The following is a 24,442-nucleotide window of genomic DNA, read 5'->3' on the forward strand; positions in this document are numbered from 1 at the left end:
ATCTCATTTGACTGCAGTCAAGAGAATTCTTAGGTATATGAATGGAAGTGATGATCTTTGTTTGTTCTATCCTTGAAGTGACATCTTTGACCTAGTTAGCTATTCTAATACTGACTATGATGGGGACTTGGTAAACCGCAAAAGCACTTTTAGAATTGCTCAGTTCCTAGGAACAAGCTTAGTTTCTTGGAGTTCAAAGAAACAGAACAATGTTGCTCTATCAACAGCTAAAGTTGAGTATGTAGCAGCAGCTGCTTGTTGTTCCCAGGTACTATGGATCAAACAAAAGATACATGACTTTGGTATTAAGTACAAATGTGTTCCTATATGTGATAATGCAAGTGCTATACGTATTTCCAAGGATCCAGTGCATCATTCTAAGGCCAAACATATTCATATTAGACATCATTTCTTGAAGGACAATGTTGAAAAGGCTTAGTTAAAGTTTAGTTTTGTCCTACTGAAAATCAAATTGTTGATATCTTGACCAAACCTCTTTCTAGACAAAGATTTGAAAAGATTCGTTTGGAACTAGGGATGATCAGAATAATATGAAAATGTTTTTATAATCAACTCCCCATGTAATACTCATTACTAAGTGTGCCCTGCAACTTTCATGAATTTTTTTCATACACCTTTAGTTAAGGATAAGGACTCACATTTATCTTTATAATATTCCCCTTAGTGTCCTCACTAGTTATTGAGTAAATAAAAATGGTGCTTGTACAACTTAGCTTGAAGTGTATTATATACATGAGTTCAGATATCTTTCATTCTTTTTCTTTTATTATCTTTCATTCTTTTTGTTGTTCTTTTCTTTATTTCTTCGACTTCTTCTTCTTCCATTCCCACTTCATTCGTTGCAATGGTTCAAAATATCCTAAATGCATGCCCATTGAAATTGAATATTAAATGTCTAAGAAAAAGGGAAAGTCTTTCATCAAATGAACACCTATTTCACACGCATAAAGTTTCCCTCTTAAAACCTCTTCCCATCACATCATTTACTCACGCTTACAATTCATTCCAAATCACCAAACCTCAAAAAACCTCTCATCTTCATTCTCTCTCAACTCAAACCCTAATTTCATGGCTCCTAAAAGATCGAACACCGAGAGCTTCAATCTTCCCGGTAAAAAACCGTCTCCTCTTGTCGAATATGAAGAAAGTGACAATGAAATAGAGCTCTCCAGCCACGAATCTCCGGCATGCAAAGATCAATCACCTGAAATTGAGCATTCTTCCAAGAAAATGGAAGAAGAAAATGAGGATGAGGAAGAAGTTGAAAAGACGCTTAAAATTCCCACAAAGCGAGGTAAGAAATCAAAATCCTCTAAGTTTTTGATCGATTTGTGTGTTGATTAGGGGTGGTGCAAAAAGATAAAATGGACCGAATTTTTTTGATATTGTTAAGTTTTAAAAATGGTCTCACTTTATTTGTATAAATGAGGGTTTATATGAGGAAGAAATGACTGAATTTTGTGCCAAGTTTGAAAATTCTGATGGATTGTGCATTAGTGTTGTTGGGGGGAATATAGTTAAGTTTGATGAAAAGAAATTGAGTGAATGGTTTAATGTACCTGCTATTGGGTACAAAGAATATTTGAAGGGAAAAGCGAAATTGAATGTGAAAGGGGCGACAAATAGTAAAATTTTGAAATTTTTTGGTGGACATCCCTATGATCTCTCCATGGACCTAAAAGATCTTAACCCTTTTCATAAGTTCCTATTTCAATTGGTTTGGAGGTTTCTTGTTCCTCATACCTCAAATAGAACCCAAGCCAACCTTCTTGATCTTTCTCTTATTACTGTCTTAGCTTGCTAATAATATCCAGATCAACTTTCCTGCCTTGCTTATCACTCACCTCACCCACTGTAATTATTACACATAAAAATTGAATTGGCTATGGAAATCTAATTTCCATTATCTTGAGAAAATGCAAAATCAAACTCCCTTCCCAACCATCCTTTGAACTTGAACCCAAAAACTATTTAACAAAGAATACACTCTCTAGACTTAGTCTGAGAGTCAGAGGGGTTGTGCTGGAGTATGATGTTGAGGAAGTAAAGGTGAAGGTGGAGAATGATGTTGAATCTACTGGAAAGAGAAATAGATAAGAGGAACAAGGTACTGGGGTCAAGCAATCTATTAGGAAAAGTCCGAGACTAGCAGAGCCCAAGAGGAACCAGGTAAGTGGAATTATGATTGACTTGGATGAGGATCCAGTTCCTCAAGGAGCAGCTTCTCGAGCTGTAGATTTCCCTCTCCTATCCACTGATGGTCTCCATGGAATTTTGAAGGAGATTCAAGCCTCCATTGCTCTACTGGGAACAAGGGTGCAAGGTTTAGAGGCCCTGATTGCTCACCAAGATGTGCAACATGATCAACTTCTTCAATCCATCAACAAGGGAGCCTCAAACATTCGTACCAAGATAGATACAGTGGCTGCCTCCTTTTTCATCTATGAATTACTCTGATCCCAGTCCCTCTTTCTTTAGACTATAATGATTCAGTTTCTTTGGGCTTGTATAAAATGTTTGAACAATTGCATCTTTATTTCTTTTGCTTGCTTTTTGTGTCCTGCTGAGACACAAGAAGTTCTAAACAATCTTATGATCTTCTCTTATCAAATTCATCTTCTTATCTTTTGCAAATTTGAACTCTGTTCCTGATATATTTATGTTTTGTGATGCTTGTTCCTGCTTTACCTACTCTTACTTGGAATGTTTGGATGACTATTATTATGAGATAAACTGTTAGAGCTACTGCCTTGATTTTAAGACTGGTGACTCTACTAGTGCTGCAGGTTCACTATTTAGTTTTGATGATGACAAAAGGGGGAATAATTATATTGGCAGACTTAGAAAATTTCTGAGATAACTTAGTTCCTGTTGCTTTTCTTGATAATCTTAAATCTTGTCTTTGTCCTTTGTCACAGTTTGGAATCATATATAGTTTAAAGTCTTAATAAATAAATTTCAAATTTCTTTCTTTTTTTTCATTATTTTCTTTAACTTTTTTTGCCAATTATTTTCCATCATCAAAAAGGGGGAATATTGTTGTATTCACTGTTTTAATGATGACAAATAATATGTTATTAAGTCTAGAAGTTAATTATTTTAGGACTTATATTTTATTGTGTTTTAATCTTTGTATATAAATCATTTTATATTCTTTTGTGAATAATTAATTTAATAATAACTTGTGGAGAAATGGTTATGAGTTTAACCTAGTCAAGTTATTTTAATTAATTATTGTATGCACTCGAATTGCTTTGAATTAACCTAATATATAACATGGAATATTATTTTGAATAAAAATAAGTTCCATGATATTAGTTGGAGTATTTGTTTGTTATTTATACAGGTTGAACGATTTAAAATGAGGAAGTAATAAGCAATAACAAACCGAGCTATGAAGGAGGAAACTGAATTCTAGTTGCAGTTCCTAGATTCTAGGGAGACTGGAAACCGACTGACCAATCAGTTCATAGAATCTAGGAGGTCCAACTAATTACAAACAATCAGCGTTCAACAACTAACTCCACATTGTTATTATGAAGTAATGGTTGAATGGACGTGGACTTAGTGGGCGAGCTTCAGGGCATAACGGCTACAACAACGGTTGATCATGGGCCACTCTCTAACACCTATTTCTGCATAGTGGAGCAAAAATAGGAGCAGCTGCAATCTCCTATATATAGCACTACAAAACCTAAATAAACCTACAACTTTCCAGATTTACATATTTTATATCTTAGAAAGTTTATTTCGATTTTTATGCCCTTCAAATTTTTAATGATTGTATTATTTTCGAGTGTTGGGTGAGTGAGATTTAGAGAATAAGCTCTTTGTAATCAAGAGTGAGAAAGAGAAAGATAAAGAGAAGACTTCGAGTGAAGTCAAGTGAGGAAAGTCACGTGTTCAGGGGGAACAAGGTGAATGGGAACAGGTTCCTAGAGGAACAGAGTGATGATTTATAATAAGTTGTAATAACTATTATAAGTAAAAGAGCAAGGTTTCTTTTAAAAGAATTATGGAAAAGAACATTGTTAAAAGTATATTCTTGTGTTCCCTTTAGTATCTATTCTCTTTATTAACTTTCAAGTTTTAATTATCCGCAAAAATTTAAAAATCTCCACAACTACAATTCACCCCCTCTTGTAGTTGATCTAGTGTTTGTACTAGACTAACATCTACTATTTTCAATCATTAATTTGAACTAGTTGCAAGAATTAATCCACGGTTAAATTCAAGTATGATTTTCAAAGAAACATCAACAAATTCAAGCCCCAAACTGATTTGATAACTAATTCGTAATTAAGGAAAAATAAAATCAGAAACTTTTTAATTTTTTGAGTGATTATTATGATAAAGGTCCATATACCAAAAGGGATATTGAGTTACGAGTTTCTCTCTCATCAAATATACGCAAATTTACATCTTTTCTTCATCACTGGTAAATAAAGTTTGCCTTCCAATGCTTTAGAGTTTAGGAAAATAAATGAAGGAGTATGCTTGCATAAAGGAGAGAGAAGGGGACACTAAACACACTCCTTTAGTAGTTTGGTGGATGTTGACAGAGATGGAGTTGAGTTACTTTACTTGCTTCATGGAAGGAGGGGAAATGAAGTTACGAAATAGTCATGTGACTCACGTCACCTTAAAAATTGGCTCCAACATGTAAAAAAAGGCTAAGAGTGTTTTGAGAAGGGAACACATATATAAAGTTGGGATTATTCTGAGTTAAACATTACTTGGTATTAATATAAGAAGGTGAATAACAATTGAGATTATTGGTGTCAATTAAGGATATGAAACATTATTGCCCTAAATTATTTAATCGTTTGGAATGATAAAGAGCCCTCGTAAATAACATACATTAGATATCTTGAACTACTAAAACGTAACACACAAGTATACCTCAGACATTTCCCGAGCTAATAACTAGTAAAAATCTTGCAAGACAACTTCTTTTGCATATCTCTTTTCCTCCGGCCCCTCTCTCAAACCATAGCATCCATTAGTGATTTGGAGGGGCTACCATCATTTATACTGATGGGGAAGCCCTAATCTTTATTTCTATTTATTTTATCGTTTAATCCTTTAGATTTGTTTGTTTTTTTAGGTTCATAATAAACTTCCTCCTACCGTAATGGACTTTTATCCCTTGAAATAAAGATAAAGATTTTCTTCTCTTATTTTCTTTTATATCACAAATTGAAGATTGGACGGATTACAATGAAAATGGGTTTTTCGGTGGCAAAGTGTTATGTGAGGTTGTGTTGTTATGTCTTTGAAAAGGTTGTATATTCTAGATGAATTATATCAAATTTTAAAATACATTTAGATGAATGAGATGAAAATCATCCTTCAAACTATAATTGTGTATTCAAAGATATGTACAATGAATGTTACACAGTGCAAGATCTACTCAACAATCGTAATTTCGATGCAGGAATCCTTTGTTGCTTTAGTTATTTCCATCTGTTAAGTTATGTATCAAGTTCTTTTTGTAGATGTTGTGTGACCCGTTGTTATTAAAATGATTATAATATATATAAAAGTTCCAATCACTTATTAATAAGTTCCAATAGTTTTCTTTATTTTACTAAAAGAAAAAAGAAAAATTATCGAAAATGACCTTAGAAGATGCACTTTTTGCAAGAACTATAACTAATGAAAAATGAGGCACAAAACGACCTTATAATTTTTTTGGAGGCAAAAAGGTAGCACTAGCTCGATTGCAATGTGTTGACTTCGTTTTCAAGCATTGACCCACACGTGTCTAACATTTTGATTTTTTTTACCCCTTTTTGCTCTATTTCCTCTCTTTTTTCGCGTGATTCTTCTAAAACCTTTTTTAAAGCCTATATCTTCTTTTATACCATACATAAAATTTTTAAAAATTAGTGCGGTTCAATTATATATTTTGTCGTTGAAGATAGTTTTTGAGCAAAAAATTGTCGTTTTTATTATACCATTTAAAATATCATATTTTTCAAATGCTATGGAAAAAGTATTTTGAAGAAATTTGGACAAAAGAAATTTGGACAAAAGAAATTGTTTTTCTTTTTGGTGAATTCTTTTTGTTGTTGAGTGGGAGAAATTTGTTATTTTGTAGAACTTTGACATTGGTTTGCTGCTGTGCTGATACCAGAAACTAAGAACCAAAGTTAGCTGTAACTGTAATGTATGCACATCAATATCTCGCATTGTGATTGTAATTTATGTATGATCCATCAAAATCATCACTTCTTCTCTATTTCTCTCTCCCCTTTCTTCTTCATTTTCTTCGCTAAACCCTAATTTCCCCCCAAAATTTCCATCAGATTCACTTTCAATCTCAACCAATTTGATCATTTACTTCGTGATTTCGGTCCCTTAATTTACAGTCCTTTTTAGGGTTTACATCACCCGTCAATGCAATGGTAGTCTGCAAATGCCGCAAAGTAAGTCTCTCTTTCTTCTCATAATCTTCTCTGATTCATCAAATTGTCAATCTACTTGTTAATTTTGTAGTTTTCTTTGATCATTTGCTTAAGTAATTGCTTCCATTGTAAGGATTGGCTGTACAATTGCATGATCTTGCTGTTTCAGATCTAAGAAGTTTTTTGAAGGATTTCTGAATTTATGCGCAAAATTGGATATGTTTACTTTTGAGTTGTCGTAACTAAAGGAGTTTGTGGATAATTCAACTTTGATGGGAGTCAATCGTGGTTAGTAGTGGGCGGGGGTTCAATTTGTATATTGCTGGAAGTTTGATGTGTCCTACCTTGAACATAGTGTTGAAGTGATTGGTTAGTTTGTGGCATGCATGATAATTAGCTTGAAATCGGATTTCAGGTGCGATGGAACAGTTTTGGTTTGTATTAATTTTGGCTTTTGCCAAGTGATGATAATGCTGTTGCTATTTCTAAAATCGGATTATAGTATCAGCTTGCTTTGTTGAGTTGCTGTCTATAATGTTTATCACAATTGGTAATGCTCACTGAGGTATGCTTTGGGTTTTCAGGCAACTAAATTATACTGTTTCGTGCACAAGGTTCCTGTTTGTGGAGAATGCATATGCTTCCCTGAACACCAAATTTGTGTGGTAATTATTTCTTATTTACAGCTTGTACATATATATCTATATTCCTGTGACCCTATTACGTTAGTTTGTTTACTACATCATCTTCTTCTATCCTTCCGTTGCTTGAGCATTATGTGTTGCCTCATACTGTCCTGATTTTGAGGATAACTTTGAATCTTACTGCTGTGAACAGAATTCTCCTTGTCGGCTGTGTTTGTAGCTTATCACAGGTAGGTAAACATAGAATGTATAATAGTTGGCCGCCTACCAATTTGATTTGTGTTTTTCCTGATTGAGCTTTTGTCAATTGTGCCTCTCACTTGAGAAAGGTAGTAATAAACCTCACAAATTCATATTGGGTCCAAGTTGGATCTTGATTATGTGTGTTCGGAATTATGTTTTGGAATCATCGTATATTTAATTTAGCTTCAATAAAGTATTAAGGGATGTCATGCTACACTTTTTCTGAGTTTAAGAGATTGACAAACCCCTTTCACAAAGCTGCAGCCAGTTGTAGAGGTAGGGAAAGAAATAGATTATCTAATAGAACCATGGGTATGAGTGAGAATGCACTTTTATATCTATGATCTGTAAATTCCTTACTGGGATGGGGAATCTCTTAGTTTGTTGGTTCATAAAGTGTTTCTTCCTTTGGGATGTGATCATCAAAGGAAGCGTCTTGTTTCCTCTAGTAATATTACTACTTGTTACCTGATTTCCCTAGAGATAGGACTATAGGAGCTCATAGAAGTTAACTTCCTTTGGATTTGCTTTTGTGTTATACAATGTAAACCACCCGATTGGAAATCACGACCCCATGTAGGCATGTACAGAAAAAAAATGTTATTGAACTTTTTGTTGGCATCACTTGTTTGGCACCCTGTGGCCAATCATGCAGTATCACTTGTGGTGTACTAAATGAACACCCTATTGGAAAATGCATTTCCTTTTCTTGTTCTGCACTTTGTGGTGGATTCAAATTTTCATATTGGATATGTACAGTATGAGATCAGTAACCCAATTTTATGTTAATCAGCCTAGATATATGCTTCTTATGGTTTAACTCATTTCTTTCTAGGTTTTGTTTATATCTTCTTCTTTAAATTTGACTATTAAATATTTTAAAAGAAAGCTGGAGTCTCAATGAAAAAACTGCTGGTATGTTTATGCTGAAAATTACGGTCTCTATCCTCAGAGAAATGTTCCTGTATTCCTTTACAGGCATCTGCATGTAAACTTCCTCTTGCCTCAACTCCTTAAGTGGAAAATTTACCCCGCCAATCCATGTGATGTGGACCCCACTAATTCGCACCCTCTCACATACTCTCTTTCCATATCCCACATGATGTGAGAGTCAGACCCCCCACTAATGTTATCTCAATCATTTCTTTCATTCTTACTTTTACACCATCTAGTAAGAAGCCTATGCTATTTTTCCCCTTAAAGCATGACCAAGGCTAATTTGAAGTTTATCTGAGGATGAAGGGAGTGTTCTCATAAAATGCCTTGAAATATGTGCTGACTTGCTCTCTGAAAGACTTGCAACCGGCAGAGTAGAGCATTTTTTGTAATTTCCATTTTCGTCTGGACCTTTTATAAGAATGTCAATGTATGCACATGCATATGCTTAGGACATTTTAGATCTATCCTTGTCTGCTGTATGATGTCATAATAACAGATAATCAATGTACTGATTTGGATCAGTATGATACGTACTGTGAAGACCTATGGTCGAACTGGTACTGAATGATAATCTTCAAAGTGAACACATTATAATTGCAGTATAGTGTCACTATACCTGAAAGACATAGCTACTTGTTACTGTGCTCACTAATTGCTGTTATCAACATAAATATATCCAGTCTATATTGATTGAAAATTTTCTGTAAATGGAATGTGATACAGGTGTTAAAAGGTAATGGAAATGGACCTGCCCTCATGTAGATTGGGACTGGTAATGGGACCATCATATCTTGTTTGTATTTTTTTGTCAGGCTGACAGCTCCTAATGTATGATATGTAGACTTCGGTGTGCTTACCAATTGATCATTATATCCTAAAGAAAATAGTCCTCGATATATTGTTTCAACTTTCAATGAAAACATTGTCCTCTTTGGATCTGCCCCCACCCCTTTCTCGTACTCAAAAAGGAAGAGAAAGAGGGCAAGGGGCAGTCAATAATTGTTCCTTCGGTTCCCCCTTAGGGGGTCAAGGGGGGAAGCAAGGGGGGTCACAGGGGGGGGCTTTTATCCCCTTTGTTCGGCCGTTCAATTTCCGTAAGGAAATTAAATGAGGGCGTTCCTCTCCCTAGGGGGGTCACAGGGGGGATTTTATCCCCTTTGTTCTCCCGTTCAATTTCCGTAGTTTATTCTTTCAACTTAAAAATGTGGTGTTTCTTTTTTTCCAAATATGTGCTGTGGTTCAGTGCAGAGTCAGAGCCAATGCATCCTCACTTTAGTGTTTGCTAAGTGTTGTGATATTTGAAAGTCAAACTAGATTAGCAGTAACATAGCTCATTTGTCAATGGCATTTTTAATGAATGTTTGTATTTCATGCATCTGCAACTGCAAGGGATTCTGACCAGTGTCTGACAAATTTTAGTCAGATATACTTCGCTGCAGAGACTGGTCTTCTTCTCGATACCAAAAGTGTATCTGTTGCATTGTAATATTGTACAACCTGATTCAACTATTTCTTTCTTGCGGGCAACTGACATTGGAGGCTACATTGTGTTTACTTAGTCGTGGATGTTTGCTTTATGTAGGTCCGCACCTACTCAGAGTGGGTAATAGATGGAGAGTATGATTGGCCTCCTAATTGTGGTAAATGTAATGCTGTGCTCGATGAAGGAACAGATCCTCAAACTACTCGCCTTGGCTGCTTGCGTATGTTCTTTAGTGATCTAGATGTTAGATGGATAAACTTTCCCAAATTGATTTTGCATTCTAATAAGATGTTATTATGAACTTTATAATCTTGTCTGCAGATGTTATACATACAAATTGCTTGATTTCACACATAAAAAGTTTTCCTCCGCACACAGCACCGGCCGGATATGTCTGCCCAGCGTGTTCATCTTCAGTGAGTCCTGTTGTTAGATTGCTATAATTGGCCTTTGTTTCTTCTGTTAATCATCTTGCTTTTGATATTTGTAAATGCCATTGCTAAAACTGTTATGTTGAAGTAAGATTAGGTGTTTGTCACTTGATTTGTGAACTTGATTTGTAAAAACAGGTTATGTTGTGGCTGTGGATGTACTTTAAACTTTAGTCAATGTGTGGCTCATTGCTTAAATGTGGAGGCATATAAGAAATAAATATTGTCAAGTGCAATTGCGCAAGCTGTAAAAGGTCTGAAGGAAGATAACAAAAGGAAGAAGCCCCTAATGTTTATTCATCTTGCTTATGGGGCTTCTTTGCTCAACTTTCTGGAAAATTTCCTTGTCCTGGGTTGCAATGATCCATATGGGATACAAGCTGGAAGTTTGACCCTTGCGGACGAAGCATTACTTTCCAGTGTTGTTTTTTGTGTCCATGGGACTCATCAATTTGTCATCTCTTGCCTTCATTTTGCAAAATTTATGTTGACCAAACAACAAGTGACTATTTTATTTCTCATGGTAATATTTTTAAACAAAACAAGCACTTAGATTAAGCAAAACCTTGTAATGATTTTTGAAGCCCACATTATTTGTTGTTGGAGCCATTGATACCGGGAACGTGGTACGTGGCCATGTTCCACGTTCCACGTTCCAGGGGACGCGTCCCGGTACGGGGTACGTGGTCTAGGAGTCCATCTGGTTTACTCTAGAGGCTGCATTCCATGTTCCCGTTTCTGTACCACGTTCTGGAATGTTCTGCGTTCCATGTAACAATGGTTGGAGCTTTTCACCTTATTATCTTTGATCATTCTTCTTCCTTATATTATCTGATCCTTTTGAGTTCTAACTCTCCTCAAGTGAGTGTCATGTTTCCGATGATGTCAATTTGCTATTTGCAAATGTCTGACTTTTTGCATTTGCACAAGTGAGTGTCATGTTTCTGATGATGTCAAGTTGCTATTTGCAAATGTCTGACTTTTTGCATTTGCTTGCCGATAGGCTGAACTTTTCAAAGTTTATTGTATCTTTGAGTGTGACATGGTGTGCTGTACAAAGTAATTTGAAGCTATGTGGAGGTCGACTGCCTCAAGGATATTCACACATATATGCAATTTCGAGTTTCATGATTTCAGTTGTAAATGACCAACTGTATCCATAAACTAATACTTATATACTATTACTATATTTCCTGTTGCTCTTAGATTTTTTTTCCCAAGAGACTTGTTTTTCCATTATCATCAGCTATACATTTGCTTAGTATTACATAATTAGCTGTAGAAGAATGGGGACATTTATGTTTAGCCAAATTTGGATAAGGGGCTACCAGCACATTTTACAACTAATGCAGTTCAGATTAGGTCCAATCAGCTTAGATATCAAATCTGTCCCTCTGCTGCATGTCAGCCACCTCCTCACTGATCCACTATTTCTGCCATCTTTCTCCAACAGTTATTGTCGTAACAAGTCTTTCTAGATTGCCAAATTTGTCCCTCATCTGTCTTCCTGGTGCTTCTGCTTTGCGCCACTTCCATTTTAGCCAGTAGGCCACTTAGTTTCTTTTTCTTTGCAGATCTTACCAACCAGCAGGAAAAGCTTTCGCGAGCAAATCAGTATCTGTAGTCTGTACTATGGTCTTAGAGACCGTTTGATAAAAAAATTAAGAAAGGGAAGGGAACCTTGGACCTCAGTTAGATTTCCCCTAGATCTCATGGTGTTATCATAAACCCCTTCTTCCTTTTCTGCGACACCCTGGTACTTGCATTCTCTGACTTGGGTTCATCATGTGTCAACTTTATCACCGCTTGCATGGAAGCCACTTATCCATCTCCCACCCACCACCATACTTCTGGCACAACCTTTAGCGACACCACCGGAATTACCGCAAATCCATCGCCTACCACTGATGCTACCAACCGTCCAACCCCACGCCTCATTACTGGCTCCACCTATATATGCCTCACCAACACAACCCGCCTTCTCAGAACTACCACCGTAATAGTCACCAACCATATTAAAACATCTAATGCCCCACCACGTCCATCAACACCCACAAAATGTTCATTCTCATCTCCGTTTGCCACTTGCTCTATCAAAATCCAAGAATTGTCCACCACACCATCCTCACCAACCACCAGTTATCATCACAAGAAGAGGTAGAAGTAGAAAAAGAGACATGGAGAAGCAACACTTCATCCAAAGACCCTGTGGTTGACTTTTGATGGTTAAATACTTGAATTTGACCATGAAATTTCTGAATCTAGAGTTTTATGGACAATTTCAAGTTTTCAAACACCAGGCATTATGTCACTTTTGCTGTGGTGGAGCATGCTTTGTTGAGCAGCAATGGTGGTGGACTGGTGGGTGGAGTTTGAAAGGGAGTAAGTGTAGGTAGAGGTTGTTGAGAGGGAGCCATTGTGGTAGGCTGGATGCTGCATAAAAGGAGGAGCAGTTGATGCAGTGGAGGATGGTAGGGGAAACAAATGGTGGAGCTGCTAGCAAAGACAGAAATCGAGCTGTTGGTTGTGATCTAGCAAACACCAAGGAAGGTGTTTTGAAATTCTTTCACTTGAGTTTCGACTATTTAAACTACTTGGGGATTTAGGGGGTTTTGCAATTCTTTCTTTTCTCTTTATTAAGTCCATGCCTTTCTCTTGTCATGAGCGAACAACCTCTTAGTATGAATCAAATTACTCTTGTCTAGGTTCTTCGTTCCCCAATCCTCATATCACGACCATTTTGCTTTCTCCGTAAATTTCCTCTCCATCTTTTTTCGGAAAGTTGTCTCTTTAAAATAAAGCACAATATCATTTGCAGTTATTTCTGGTTTAATTTGTAGTTTGAATAAAATCTTTATCATAAACTCAAACCTAGTATGCAGTTGATTTGGTTCTTTACTTTTTATTCAAGATCAAGAGTTACAATTAAAATTTTCATTCTGGGACTTAGTTCCCCCCTAGAATTTGCCTATTTTTCGCAGGGGGGTTCCTCGATTATGGCCAGCATCATAAAAAAGGCCAGGGTCTGCACCATGTCTTCTTCAAATTTTTTGGCCTATTTTGGCCTATGCAATGTCTTAACCTAATTTAATGCAAATATCCCCTTTGGTTGGTCCTTTTCTCGGTCAGAAATTAACTATTGTTTTCCTTTTCTAAAAGCTTAAGAATCTGTTTTGAGGGGGAGTGGGATATTGGGGTTTAGAAATAGGTATTTATGCTGGTTTGGAGTTCCTTTCAGTGGTGGCATTATGGGTCATCACATTGTGCCATGGTGAACCATGATATCACTTTTTATGTGTGATTAGAAGTATTCCTGAGAAAAAGTTAAACTAGCTGAATTGAGTGTCTTTTATTTGTTGAACTTTTTCTCCCCTTATCTTCTTTCTTTTAAACTATAATGATTTTGTCCTATAATTTAGGGCACTGCAAGATGGTAATTTTGACAGATTTGAAAATTTTATTAATAGAGAGGTTTTTCTGAGGGGGAAAGAGTGAAGGGCTATTTCTGAAACATATTCTAGGATGAAAAGTTGAATTGTGGAGCTAGAAAATCTTATAGTGGAGAAAATCTTGGTGGTTGGTGGTCTTAAGAAAGTAATCCCTGATATAACTTGATTTTGATTTTTTTTTTCTTCCACTTATTCTCATTGTGAGGCAGCTTGATTTCACTGTGTTGTCTTTTCTGGTCGAAATTTCTTTATATTCAAAAGGCTATATCATGTTAGAAGATCCATGATGAAGGAAGATTGTGCACATTTTGTTGAAGGTATGGTGCACTCAGATTACTTGAAGATGCTCTTATGGGTAGAGAACCTATAAGGAGTCTAAAGTTCCTCTCCGTTGAATTTTAATAATAAAGTTTCTTAAGGCCACTTTTCGTTATCATATTAAAGCGTCTCTCGTAAGGGGGTTTTGTGGTTCGCTTCAAGTGTGGGCGGTATGGGTTTGCCATCATCTAGAAACCCATATTACTTGTTTGTTTCATAATTTTTGCCATTTGTATATCTGGGGACTCCACTCTCCAAACCCCCAAGGCCCCAAGGTATGGTTGAGCTGTCCATTTCTATGTATGTAGCTATATATACTCACTACATAGTAGATACTATATGACACTTGGTTGTGTAAATTATGCCAAATGTGATACTTGTGACTGGCACCTGTAGTCAATTATTTTGGGCGAGACAAAGTAACATAGGTACTACCTATCAAAACCTTTTATTCTGTATTAGGGATTCTGTTTGTGTTTGATCTTTTTGTTATTTTACTCTCTTTGACTTCTTTATTTCAAGTATCGTTCTTGATTTCAGTTGTTGACGATATAAACATTGATGTGATGTAGATATGGCCTCCTAAAAATTTCAAGGATTCAGGATCACACTTACATTCAAAGCTTAAGGAGGCAGTTCTGCAAGTAAGATTCTTTAATGCTTTGTGCTAACTACTTGATTCCCTCTTATCTATATACTAAAATGATGTAACTCTCCCTACCTTGCCTTCTCCCGTTTTTTATAAAATTGTATGAAAATCAAACATTTTGGTTGTCTCTCTGCTGACTGAAGACATTCTGCTGAATGACCTACGCGTGGTTCTCGTTCGCATGATTACTACTTGATACTCTCATATCTCTATACTAGAATAATCAATAAATAAAGTGTTCTCTCCCTACTTTGCCTTTTTCCAGTTTTTATGAAATTGTATGAAAAACAAACATTGTGGTTGTCTCTGCTGAGTGCTGACTCACCAAGATTTTTTGCTGAATAAGCTATTGTATGGTTCTCATCTGGATGATTTATCTACTTCATCGTTTTATGTTGTGTTTATCTTTTTCATTTTCCCGTGAGCACTAAGATCTTTGCCATAGGGAGTGAGAGATTGGGGCTCGGGAAGTGGGCCAAGGTTTGAGTATCTTGTTTGGTTGATCTTGCTCTTGTTGTCTACTAAATGATGCTCTATTGGCATCAACATTGGAAATCCTCAGATACTGCTTACTGCTCTTTTCCATCGAAAATGAATGGTTTAGTATTAGTGTGAATTCTGATCTGGTATTTGGTGTTTTTTTTCATAATTATATTTTTAGCTTATGGAAAGCTTCTGGGAAACACATTCATGGTTTTGTCGTTTCACTGATCTAGCAAACCTCTTGGTAATCCTGTGTTATTTCAACCTCTCCTGGACATTCTGCATCAATCCTCTGTTTATCAAGCCAATATCATGAGCAAGTGATAATTTAAGTTTAATCTTCAACGAACATCTACCAACTTTCTTGAGTTCACTCTGATCTTCCTGGCCAAATACATCTTTGAGGCGTTATATGGAGCATATTGCGTAACAAGTATGTATTTATGATCCCTGTAAATATATATTGGATGATGTCTCCATCGACAGAAAATCAGGAGACAGAGTCGAAGCTCCTTCATCTTCCCCCATTATGGCAAGTGTTCAAAACTCACGGGGTGCATGGGAAGGCTGTTTTCATAGGCTGATAAGCCCCTAAGAGAGGGAAGCCTGGCCCGATCCTATATCTACTCAGCGTGGAAAAATTATATATATTGATAACTTGACAGAAAATTCAAAGCGTATATTGATAATACGGATTTTGAACCAAAAACCACCCTTAACTGATGGGCCTTTTTCAAACCATCCTTATTTGAAACAATGATAATACACTACTGTTAAGTTATTGACTGTATACTCAAAGCCACCCTTGACCCTAATCAACCCTTAATTGAACCCCAAACCTGTTAATTTCCCCCATTATTTAATATATCCCCATTCATATCTCCTGCCCCCTTCCCCTCCGACCTCCTCAGACTCAAGCCCGTCGCGTTCTCTTACCGGCCCCGAATCCTGTCCTTCCATCTGTATATCTTTTGTCCTCCCATATCTCTCCGTAACTGGAAACAGTGTCCTTGGCCACTCCACATTACTCTGTAAAGGGTACAGTCATGGGTTCCATGATCGGAAACTTCTGAAAGTTGCAGAGAGAAGGATAAAGTTTTGGGGATTGATTTCCGTTTTTGGAAATTGATTGAGGGACGAGGAGAGAGTGCAGAGCAGAGTGGGTAGAGCTTGTGGGAAGAGGAAAGGGGGTTACCGTGGGGGGAGGGGGAGGGTGTTCGTCACCATTTTATGAGAGAACAGGAAAAGTTAAGGGGGAGGGGGGTGGAGAGAGGAATGGGGGCAGGATCTGCAGTAGACACTGGAGGAGGAGGAAGGCTTGGGAGGGGTAGACCGGAGGGAAGAGGTCAGGCTTGAGGCTTTGAGTGGTTGAACAGAAAGCGGGCTGGTGACGATGGGGTTGTATTAAGTGGGGGTGGGGAGGTTAAAGGTTAATAAGGGGGGTATTGGAGTTCAGTTAAGTAAGGGTTAGTTAGGTCAAAGGAGGTTGAAGTGCATATGATTATGCTCAGGTTATAGGCTACTATATTATTCATTGATGAAGTTTTATTAGTGTGACAGTCATAGACTCAGATTAGCACTTAGCTGGTTTCTTGGGATAACAAACTATTTTCTGAAAGTAAAATTACCTGGAAAGAGGACTTTACGTACTAGTGTCGAAAATGGGTCCTGTAATAACTTTTATGTGGAAGTGCCAAGTGCCATTACTTTGTCTAAACATTTAGTATTATCATGTGTTTGGTGCATTAGAACGATAACCTTTTATAGCAACACTCATATAGGAATACTATATTCAAAGGTCTAGCCGAAATGAGCATAAAATCATAGTCATTCGGTGATGTCAAAACCAGCAAGATCTTTTAAACTTAGCTGCATTGATTTGACTCGAGACTGACATTTGTAACTAGAATTATTCTAATAATCTTATTGAGGAGTGTGTTGTACTTGTTGAATCATGAATTCGCCCTTATTGAACTCTTCCGTTATTTATGTTCATGTTACTATTTCTTCCGTGATGAAACCTGTAGAATGGTTGGCTACTTTATGGACCCATAATGCGTTTTGCTACTTAACTGAAGTGTTGTGGTCTTGGATCCTGTTCTTCTAGTTTTCAGTAGCTGATTGTCATATTGCAGACTGGTCTTGAGAAAAACGTTTTCGGAAGCCATCATGTCTCAGTGACAACGCCAGACCGTGGTCCTCCCCCTGCCTTTTCTTCAGACCCGTTGAAGCGTGTATCCGGTGCTGCAGGCCCCGAAGCAATATCTGGGGTTGGGATAGGCTCATCTACACATGATATAGTGGAGATAGAGGGTACTCCCGGTAGTTCTAATCATGAGTCTAATTATATCACAGCTGGAAGTCCTGCAAGTGTAAGATTTTTATTCAAGTCTGCATTTTGATGTTTATACTCAATGTTTATATATTGGATTTTTCCTTGAAAGCAATTCAGTATCATCCTCTTGGTTTTTTTATAAAAATATGGCGACTTTTTTTGAATAATTAATTTTTGGATTAGTGCCTTAACTCGAAGTTATGCAGGCTGGAGCTACAACACGGAAAGGGACAATACATGTTGATAGGCAGAACTCTGAAATTTCATATTTTGCTGATGATGAGGATGGGAACAGGAAGAAGTATACTCGAAGAGGTGAGGAAGTTTGCAATATACTCCATTTAATTTAAAATATAAAGCACCCGCGACTTTTGGCATTGAATGGTGATTCATTAATTTGGGTCAAAATACACTGATGAAAATTACCAAGAACAATACTTGTAGGTTTCTGTTACCTTCATAATAATCCCTCATTTTTGTACCTAATTGTCATAGGAAGTACAAGTAGGCAACATTAGTTTATACATTGTTTCCCACCATTTTTCATTTCCTTTTTTTTTATTACTTTCATTCACTAATCGCTTGGATTTGCTGAAGTCCACAAGTACTTCAATGCATTATAATGTAACTTGAGAAGCTTGAAATGGAATTTTTTTGAAATTGTTTATATGTATTTATATTTTAAGTGACATCAATTGTCAAAGTTTGACTTGGGAGCATATGGGTACCTTGTGAACTGATGGGGTAAGAAGTAAATACTGGTGAGAAAGCAATATGATTAATATTGTGATTGAAGAACAAGAAATTTCAGTATAGCATAGAAGACGCTATAGCAGAATTGTGAACAAGAGCTGAAAAACGTGAGAGCTTAAAGCTATTGGTTTTATCCATAAATTAAGCATGATGTCTGGTCTGTTCTGATTTTAGGCACGGCCCGCCGTCTGCGCTAAGTTTCATATTACATGTGCTGTGACTGGGCCTAAACATTCTGAAAAAACTAGTCTGTTTAAGACTGCTTTACCTGGGTTCTTGTTTATTTTATTTCTTGGCCCATTGTGATAATCATATTTGAAATTTTTTGCATTTGGGAATAGACATTTGTTAATATGTAAGGGTGTGTTCTATTCAACTTATCGGAACTTATCGAAGCTATTTATAAGGTGTTGGAACTTATCGAAGCTATTTATAAGGTGTTGGAACTTATTGGAACTTATGAACTTATCTGCACTTACCGGAACATGTAACTTATTTTTTCCTGAACTAAGTGAAAATAAGGTGAACGGAACAAAGCCTATAATAGAAGATTCATGTAAGGCCTTCTACTTAATTGCCACTCTGGAGTAAATTGCAATTCTGGAATAATACTTCAGGGTATAAATAACCAACAAACTAAGTCAATATGACCTCTCTTTGAGGCAAGCCAAAATAGAAAAGCTCTTGAGTAGCATCGAGGCAGCCGGGTGGAGGGAATATATATTTATATCTCATGCAAGCCATCAGATGCAACCTCTCTCATGTTTGAGGAAGTGAGGTTGCTTACTCCACATGGTGCATAGGTTTTAATTTATCTTCTGATCCGTCCTCTAACTGCAACAGGTCCTTTCCGCCATAAGTTCCTCAGAGCACTCCTGCCCTTCTGGTCTACTGCTTTGCCCACTTTGCCAGTAACTGCACCGTCTCGTAAGGACTCCTTAAATGCTGATGATGTTGCAGAAGGGCGTGTGCGGCATCAGAGATCATCAAGAATGGATCCAAGAAAAATTCTTCTTTTCATAGCCATAATGTAATGTCTACTAATATCTGCTCTGAGCCTCATCTTAATGCATCTCTGTGCTTTTAATCTATATAGTTTCTAAGCTTCCTTGCTGGTTGCAGGGCATGCATGGCAACAATGGGTATCCTGTACTACAGACTTGCTCAAGGTAGCTTTGGCCAGGAGATGCCTAACGATGAGCAATAGTATTTTGCTGTGTAAGGAAGCAAGTTTACGACATCCTCCTTTCCAATTTGTTTTTTTTTCTTTTCTTTTTGTTTTTTTTTAAAATATCACTACATCATACCCCTAAATATGATACTTTATTTTTCTCTCATTTGATACGAAATTTTCATCCCCTCTCATATTGTTTTCATTGTGGGATGCGTCTGTTCTTTTTTATATTGTTGGGGAATTAAGGATGTCGTGGTTTGCGACTGTAGTATTTACTGTTTGCTGTAAGAGTTCACATCTTCCCCCTTTTTCTCCCCTTTTGTTTTTGGAAAACTGTGAAATCATGGGTTCATGATCCATGTATTTCAGTAGGTAGAAATGTACTCCAAATGCTTAGATTATTATAGGGGCGTCAATAGGACCCTCGAAATTTAATGATTCAACATCTTTCATGTTTGATGTTATACTGAAATGATTTATGACCATCGACTTGATATTCTTGATCTTCAATCCATGAGTAACATTTCCCACATCTTCAAACTTTAGGGTTATGAGGAAAATATAGATAAAAAATAGACCGGGCTCTATTTCTGTACTTATTTGATTTTATGCCAAAATTGTCAACAACTACCTAATATATATCACTTTTCATAAATAACTACCTAATATAAACTTTTTCTTATACAACTACCTAAGTTAACAATTCCGTCAACGTAACACTACCAAAGATGTTAATTTTTGAAATTTTCGTCACATGGGGCCTACCTTTTCTAATTTTCCACCAATTTTACTGCATTTTTAATTTTCTCACATGGGACCCATTAAACTTACCCTTGCTTACCTTTGTTTGGCTTTTCACATTCATCTTCTACTGTAATTCTTCCATTTCTCACTCATCATCTTCAATTCTCACCCACCTTACTGTAATTCTTTCATCATCAATCACCATCTTTCTGAAAAAAGCTTCCCATTGTCGTTTATGCTTCTGTTTGCAAGTTATAAATTTCCTCCCAAGATTATCACTAGTCCATGATGTCAGAGTTGCCACACCAATCTGACATTTGCAAATTTTGGGAAGAACTCGATTTGACATACCTATGATGTGCTACCCATTCTTTGAATCTAACAAATTCAACAATAATTAGCCAAAAAACAGAAATTTATCATAATTAACAAATTCCCCAATTTATAGAAAACCCTAATTTCAAACAAAATCAGAAGAAATCCCCAATTATATCACCAATGACATTGAATTTCTACAAAAAATACTATCCTATAAACCCTAATATCAAACGGTAAAGGAAGGGAAACTTACCTGCAAAATTAAAAATCTTCAGTCAATATTTTGGCCTAAGTATTGACAATGTAAGATTTTCGAGGGTTTTATAATGTCTTAGATAGTTTTTAGGAGGGTATTGCAGTAAAATTGGTGAATAATTAGAAAAGGTGGGCCCCATGTGACGGAAATTTCAAAAATTAACGTCTTTGGTAGTGTTACGTTGACGGAATTGTTAACTTTAGGTAGTTGTATAAAAAAAGGTTTATATTAGGTAGTTGTTTATGAAAAGTGATATATATTAGGTAGTTGTTGACAATTTTGGCTAATTTTATATCAGTTAAAATTTGTCGCATACTAATGATACAAATTAGATCATCGTTCCCATTAATACTATTAAAAGTTTAATAGATGCAATTGTAGTACAAATTAGACCATTTGGAGGCTTTGTTGGTATCATTTAAATACTTGATTAGATACTTGATTGATACTTATAAAGACTAAAGAGTCTCATAGGTGCCCTTAAGGTTTTATTTTGTTCAACTCACCCAAAATATATTGGTACTAGTTATGTTATTGTGCCCATTGATTTATAACTTTAGTGCACTTCATTGAAGGAACTGAAACCCTTTTAAATTCTTCATTCATCAAGCTCACATTAACCAATGCGTAGATGGTGCACCAAGGTGTAGGATGAGCATCCTGCACTTTGTCCAAAACGCAAGGCAAGAAGAATAAAACGCACCATTCAACATGCAAAACGTAATTGATTTGACAGTCAATGTACATTCCCCTTACATCCAATGTACAAAATCGAAAATTCAAAAAGTAAATGATTTGACATTTACTGTTCACCATTTAATAACTGATTTGATGTCAACTGCCATCATTTTCCCCCATATACTGTTCACCATTTCTCTCTTTTCCACACTCAACCTCCTTCCATGTTTAATGATTTTTTTTTTAAATTTCATCCTCTAGTTACTAATATTTTTTGAGGTTGCAAGAACACAAAGTGAAGAAATACCATTGGCCACCCTTTTGAGAACAAAGGGAAAAAATCTGAAGAAATATCTGAACCTCTACTTTGAATGTCTGTTATTGTTCATTGTGTGTTATCACATTGTTCACTATATCACAAGGATTGTACTTTGGATGTCTATTATTGTTCATTGTGTGTTATTGACGATTTTATGGGGGGATGTCATTGTACATTTTGATTTTTCTAATGAACAACCACGAAGTCAAGAATGTACAAAGAAACATAATAGAATAAAAGTAACCCAATTCCTAAAGCTGATGTCAAGTGAGTAATTTGCAATCTTTGTGCACTGGTGTGTTGATGTTTGTTCACTAATGAAATTCAATATGTACAATTACAGTCCTATACCTCATAGTGCTCCAGGTGCCACAAAAAAAAAATCAATATGGGTATTAAAACAAAAGGTCAACATATAACAACATGATTATAACCCAGTTAATGTACATGAATGTCAACAAAGTGTACATGCAAGGTACGTGCATGTACATGCAACTGTATGTGGAGCTAATATATAAAAAAAGGTACCGCAACCAACGTAAATAAGGATAAATTACAATATACACTGATGGTCATTACTTTGATCACTGAAAATAAGGATACATTATTGTTTGATTGAATGTTCACTGGATATGACTCAATGTACAAATTTTCTAGCAAGATTGTTCAACTACTAAGCCTGAATGTACAATGTTGTTATGACTGGATGTTCAAGTTATTTTATAAAGCTAACTTTATTCTGTGTACATTAAAGTTGCGTTAATGATCACTGTGTATGACTAAATATACATTAGCTTCACTAACATGCATGCATAACATATTCTATAGACACAAATAAAACAAAACAAAAAAAAAAAAACTCAATATGGGTACTAGAACAAAAGGTCAACACATAACAACATGATTGTAACCCAGTTGATGTACATGAATGTCAACAAATTGTACATGCAACTGTAGGTGCATGTACATGCAACTGTAGGTGGAGCTAATAATAAAAAAAAGGAACTGCAACCAACGTAAATATAGATAAACAACAATGTACACTGATGGTCATTACTTTGATCACTGAAAATCCCTAAATGTAACTCGTATATTATTGTACATCAAACCATATGCATTTGTACATTAAAAAAAGTTTTAAAAATGCAAAACAGAATATAAAATCAAATATCAACATTTGGAAATTTATAATAGAAATGAATGAAAATAAGGGAGAAATAAATGAAGAACAAAATAAATGAGAGAGAGAATTGAACCGCAACCAACGTAAATAAGGATAAACCACAATGTACACTGATGATCATTACTTTGATCACTGAAAATCCCTAAATGTACACTCGTATATTATTGTACATCAAACCATATGCATTTGTACATTGAAAAAAGTTTTAAAAATGCAAAACAGAATATAAAATCAAATATCAACATTTAAAAATTTATAATAGAAATGAATGAAATAAGGGAGAAATAAATGAAGAACAAATAAATGAGGAGAGAATTGAAATGGTTCTTGAAAAATAAATGAGAGAGAAAGAGAGGGAATGAGTGAGTGATGAGAGAGAAAGAGCTGGCCCACTTTCAAAAATACTGCCAAAAGTCTGCCAAATTTTGGCTCTCTTAAAACCATCAAAACGACGTAGTTTTGCACGAGATGCAGGATGCTCATCCTACACCTCGGTGCAGGATCTAAATTGCGCACATTAACACGATAACCTTGATATAGTATGTTGGTACTTTAGAATATCACTTTCATTGTATTGGATTAGTCAATTGTTTTTGCTATGATGAAATTAATGAATAATCCAATTTTCAATGCTATAAAACTTATTTTGCCTTAATATTGGTATAATATATTTCGTCAAAGGGTTTAGTGACCTTGATTAAAGAGATTGTTAAATGTATTAAGATTACCACAATTTTAAACTACAGATGGAGTATAAAATATCAATACATTCACTAAAAGACTTTTTGGATTAAAGACCACCAACCTCGCGAAACCCTAGCCGTTTTTCTCTCGAGCACCTCAACCTCGCGAAACCCTAGCGGCGCAGTAACCCAACAAGGGCTCGACGACCGTCTGCGCCGCTTTGGCACGGTGGCCGTCGAGCCCCTCCCCCCCTTTTTTCCCCTTTTTTGCTCACTCTAGTTTGGTGGTGTTTTGAAGCGGACTTAGTTGAAGTTTTGTTTTCGTCCTCTAGTTTTTGTGGTGGTGGCGCAGTGGTCTAGCCTCGCCGGTGCTTGTCGTGTTTGATCCCCCACCCCTGTTTCGTCCTCCTTCCAGGTTTGTCGTCCTTTTCCTATGTTTTCTTCATCCCCCTCCCCGGATACCCTGGTCCGTACGACGGTGCTTCACCCCCTCCCTTGCTTCCTGTCGTCCAGTCCTCCCCTCCACGTTCCCCTGGTTTAGCTTTAGGTGGTTTATTGGTTTGGGCTTCCCCTCCTCGTTCCCCGATTCTCGAGTTTCGTCGTGTGGTAGGTCTTAGTATCCCCTCCCCTGTTCCCCTGTTCTATTAGTGTCCAGTTAGTTAATTCTTAGTTTCCCCTTCCCTATCCCCCTGTTTTGAAGTGCAATTAGTCATAGTATCCCCTTCCCTGCTCCCCCTTGTGTTTGTTGTTGTCTGTTTGGTTAGGTTGTCAAGGAAGCATTTGTTCGGTACGTGAAGTGTGAAGTCGACGTGTCGTTTTTGAAGGTTGGACGGTGTCTTTGCTAGCGTAGTTTATGAGTCTGTTAGGCTGTTTCGTTTATATTGTTTATTTTAGTTGTAGTTTAGTTTTAAATGATTCCTGTTTCAATT

At 36.4% G+C, this 24,442-nt stretch overlaps 1 protein-coding gene across 1 annotated transcript; it reads left to right on the forward strand.

The window, feature by feature from the left end:
* The first annotated feature begins 6,086 nt into the window (after window positions 1-6,086).
* LOC104901465 (uncharacterized) lies at window positions 6,087-19,796 on the forward strand. Its single transcript, XM_010689052.4, has 9 exons — window positions 6,087-6,452; window positions 7,016-7,096; window positions 9,840-9,960; window positions 10,062-10,156; window positions 14,511-14,582; window positions 17,206-17,442; window positions 17,612-17,720; window positions 19,002-19,188; window positions 19,281-19,796. The coding sequence occupies exons 1-9, from the start codon at window positions 6,429-6,431 to the stop codon at window positions 19,363-19,365; spliced, it is 1,011 nt and encodes a 336-aa protein (XP_010687354.1). The 5' UTR covers window positions 6,087-6,428; the 3' UTR covers window positions 19,366-19,796.
* The last annotated feature ends 4,646 nt before the right edge of the window (window positions 19,797-24,442 follow it).

Source organism: Beta vulgaris, chromosome 8 (genome assembly GCF_026745355.1).
Source record: "Beta vulgaris subsp. vulgaris cultivar EL10 chromosome 8, EL10.2, whole genome shotgun sequence".
Classification (NCBI taxonomy): Eukaryota; Viridiplantae; Streptophyta; class Magnoliopsida; order Caryophyllales; family Amaranthaceae; genus Beta; species Beta vulgaris.

Coding starts and splice junctions, on each gene's coding strand:
- LOC104901465 (XM_010689052.4), top strand. CDS start 6,429: ATGGTAGTCTGCAAATGCCGCAAA. Junction 6,453..7,015: donor TAGTCTGCAAATGCCGCAAA/GTAAGTCTCTCT, acceptor TTGGGTTTTCAG/GCAACTAAATTATACTGTTT. Junction 19,189..19,280: donor CTTCTTTTCATAGCCATAAT/GTAATGTCTACT, acceptor TGCTGGTTGCAG/GGCATGCATGGCAACAATGG.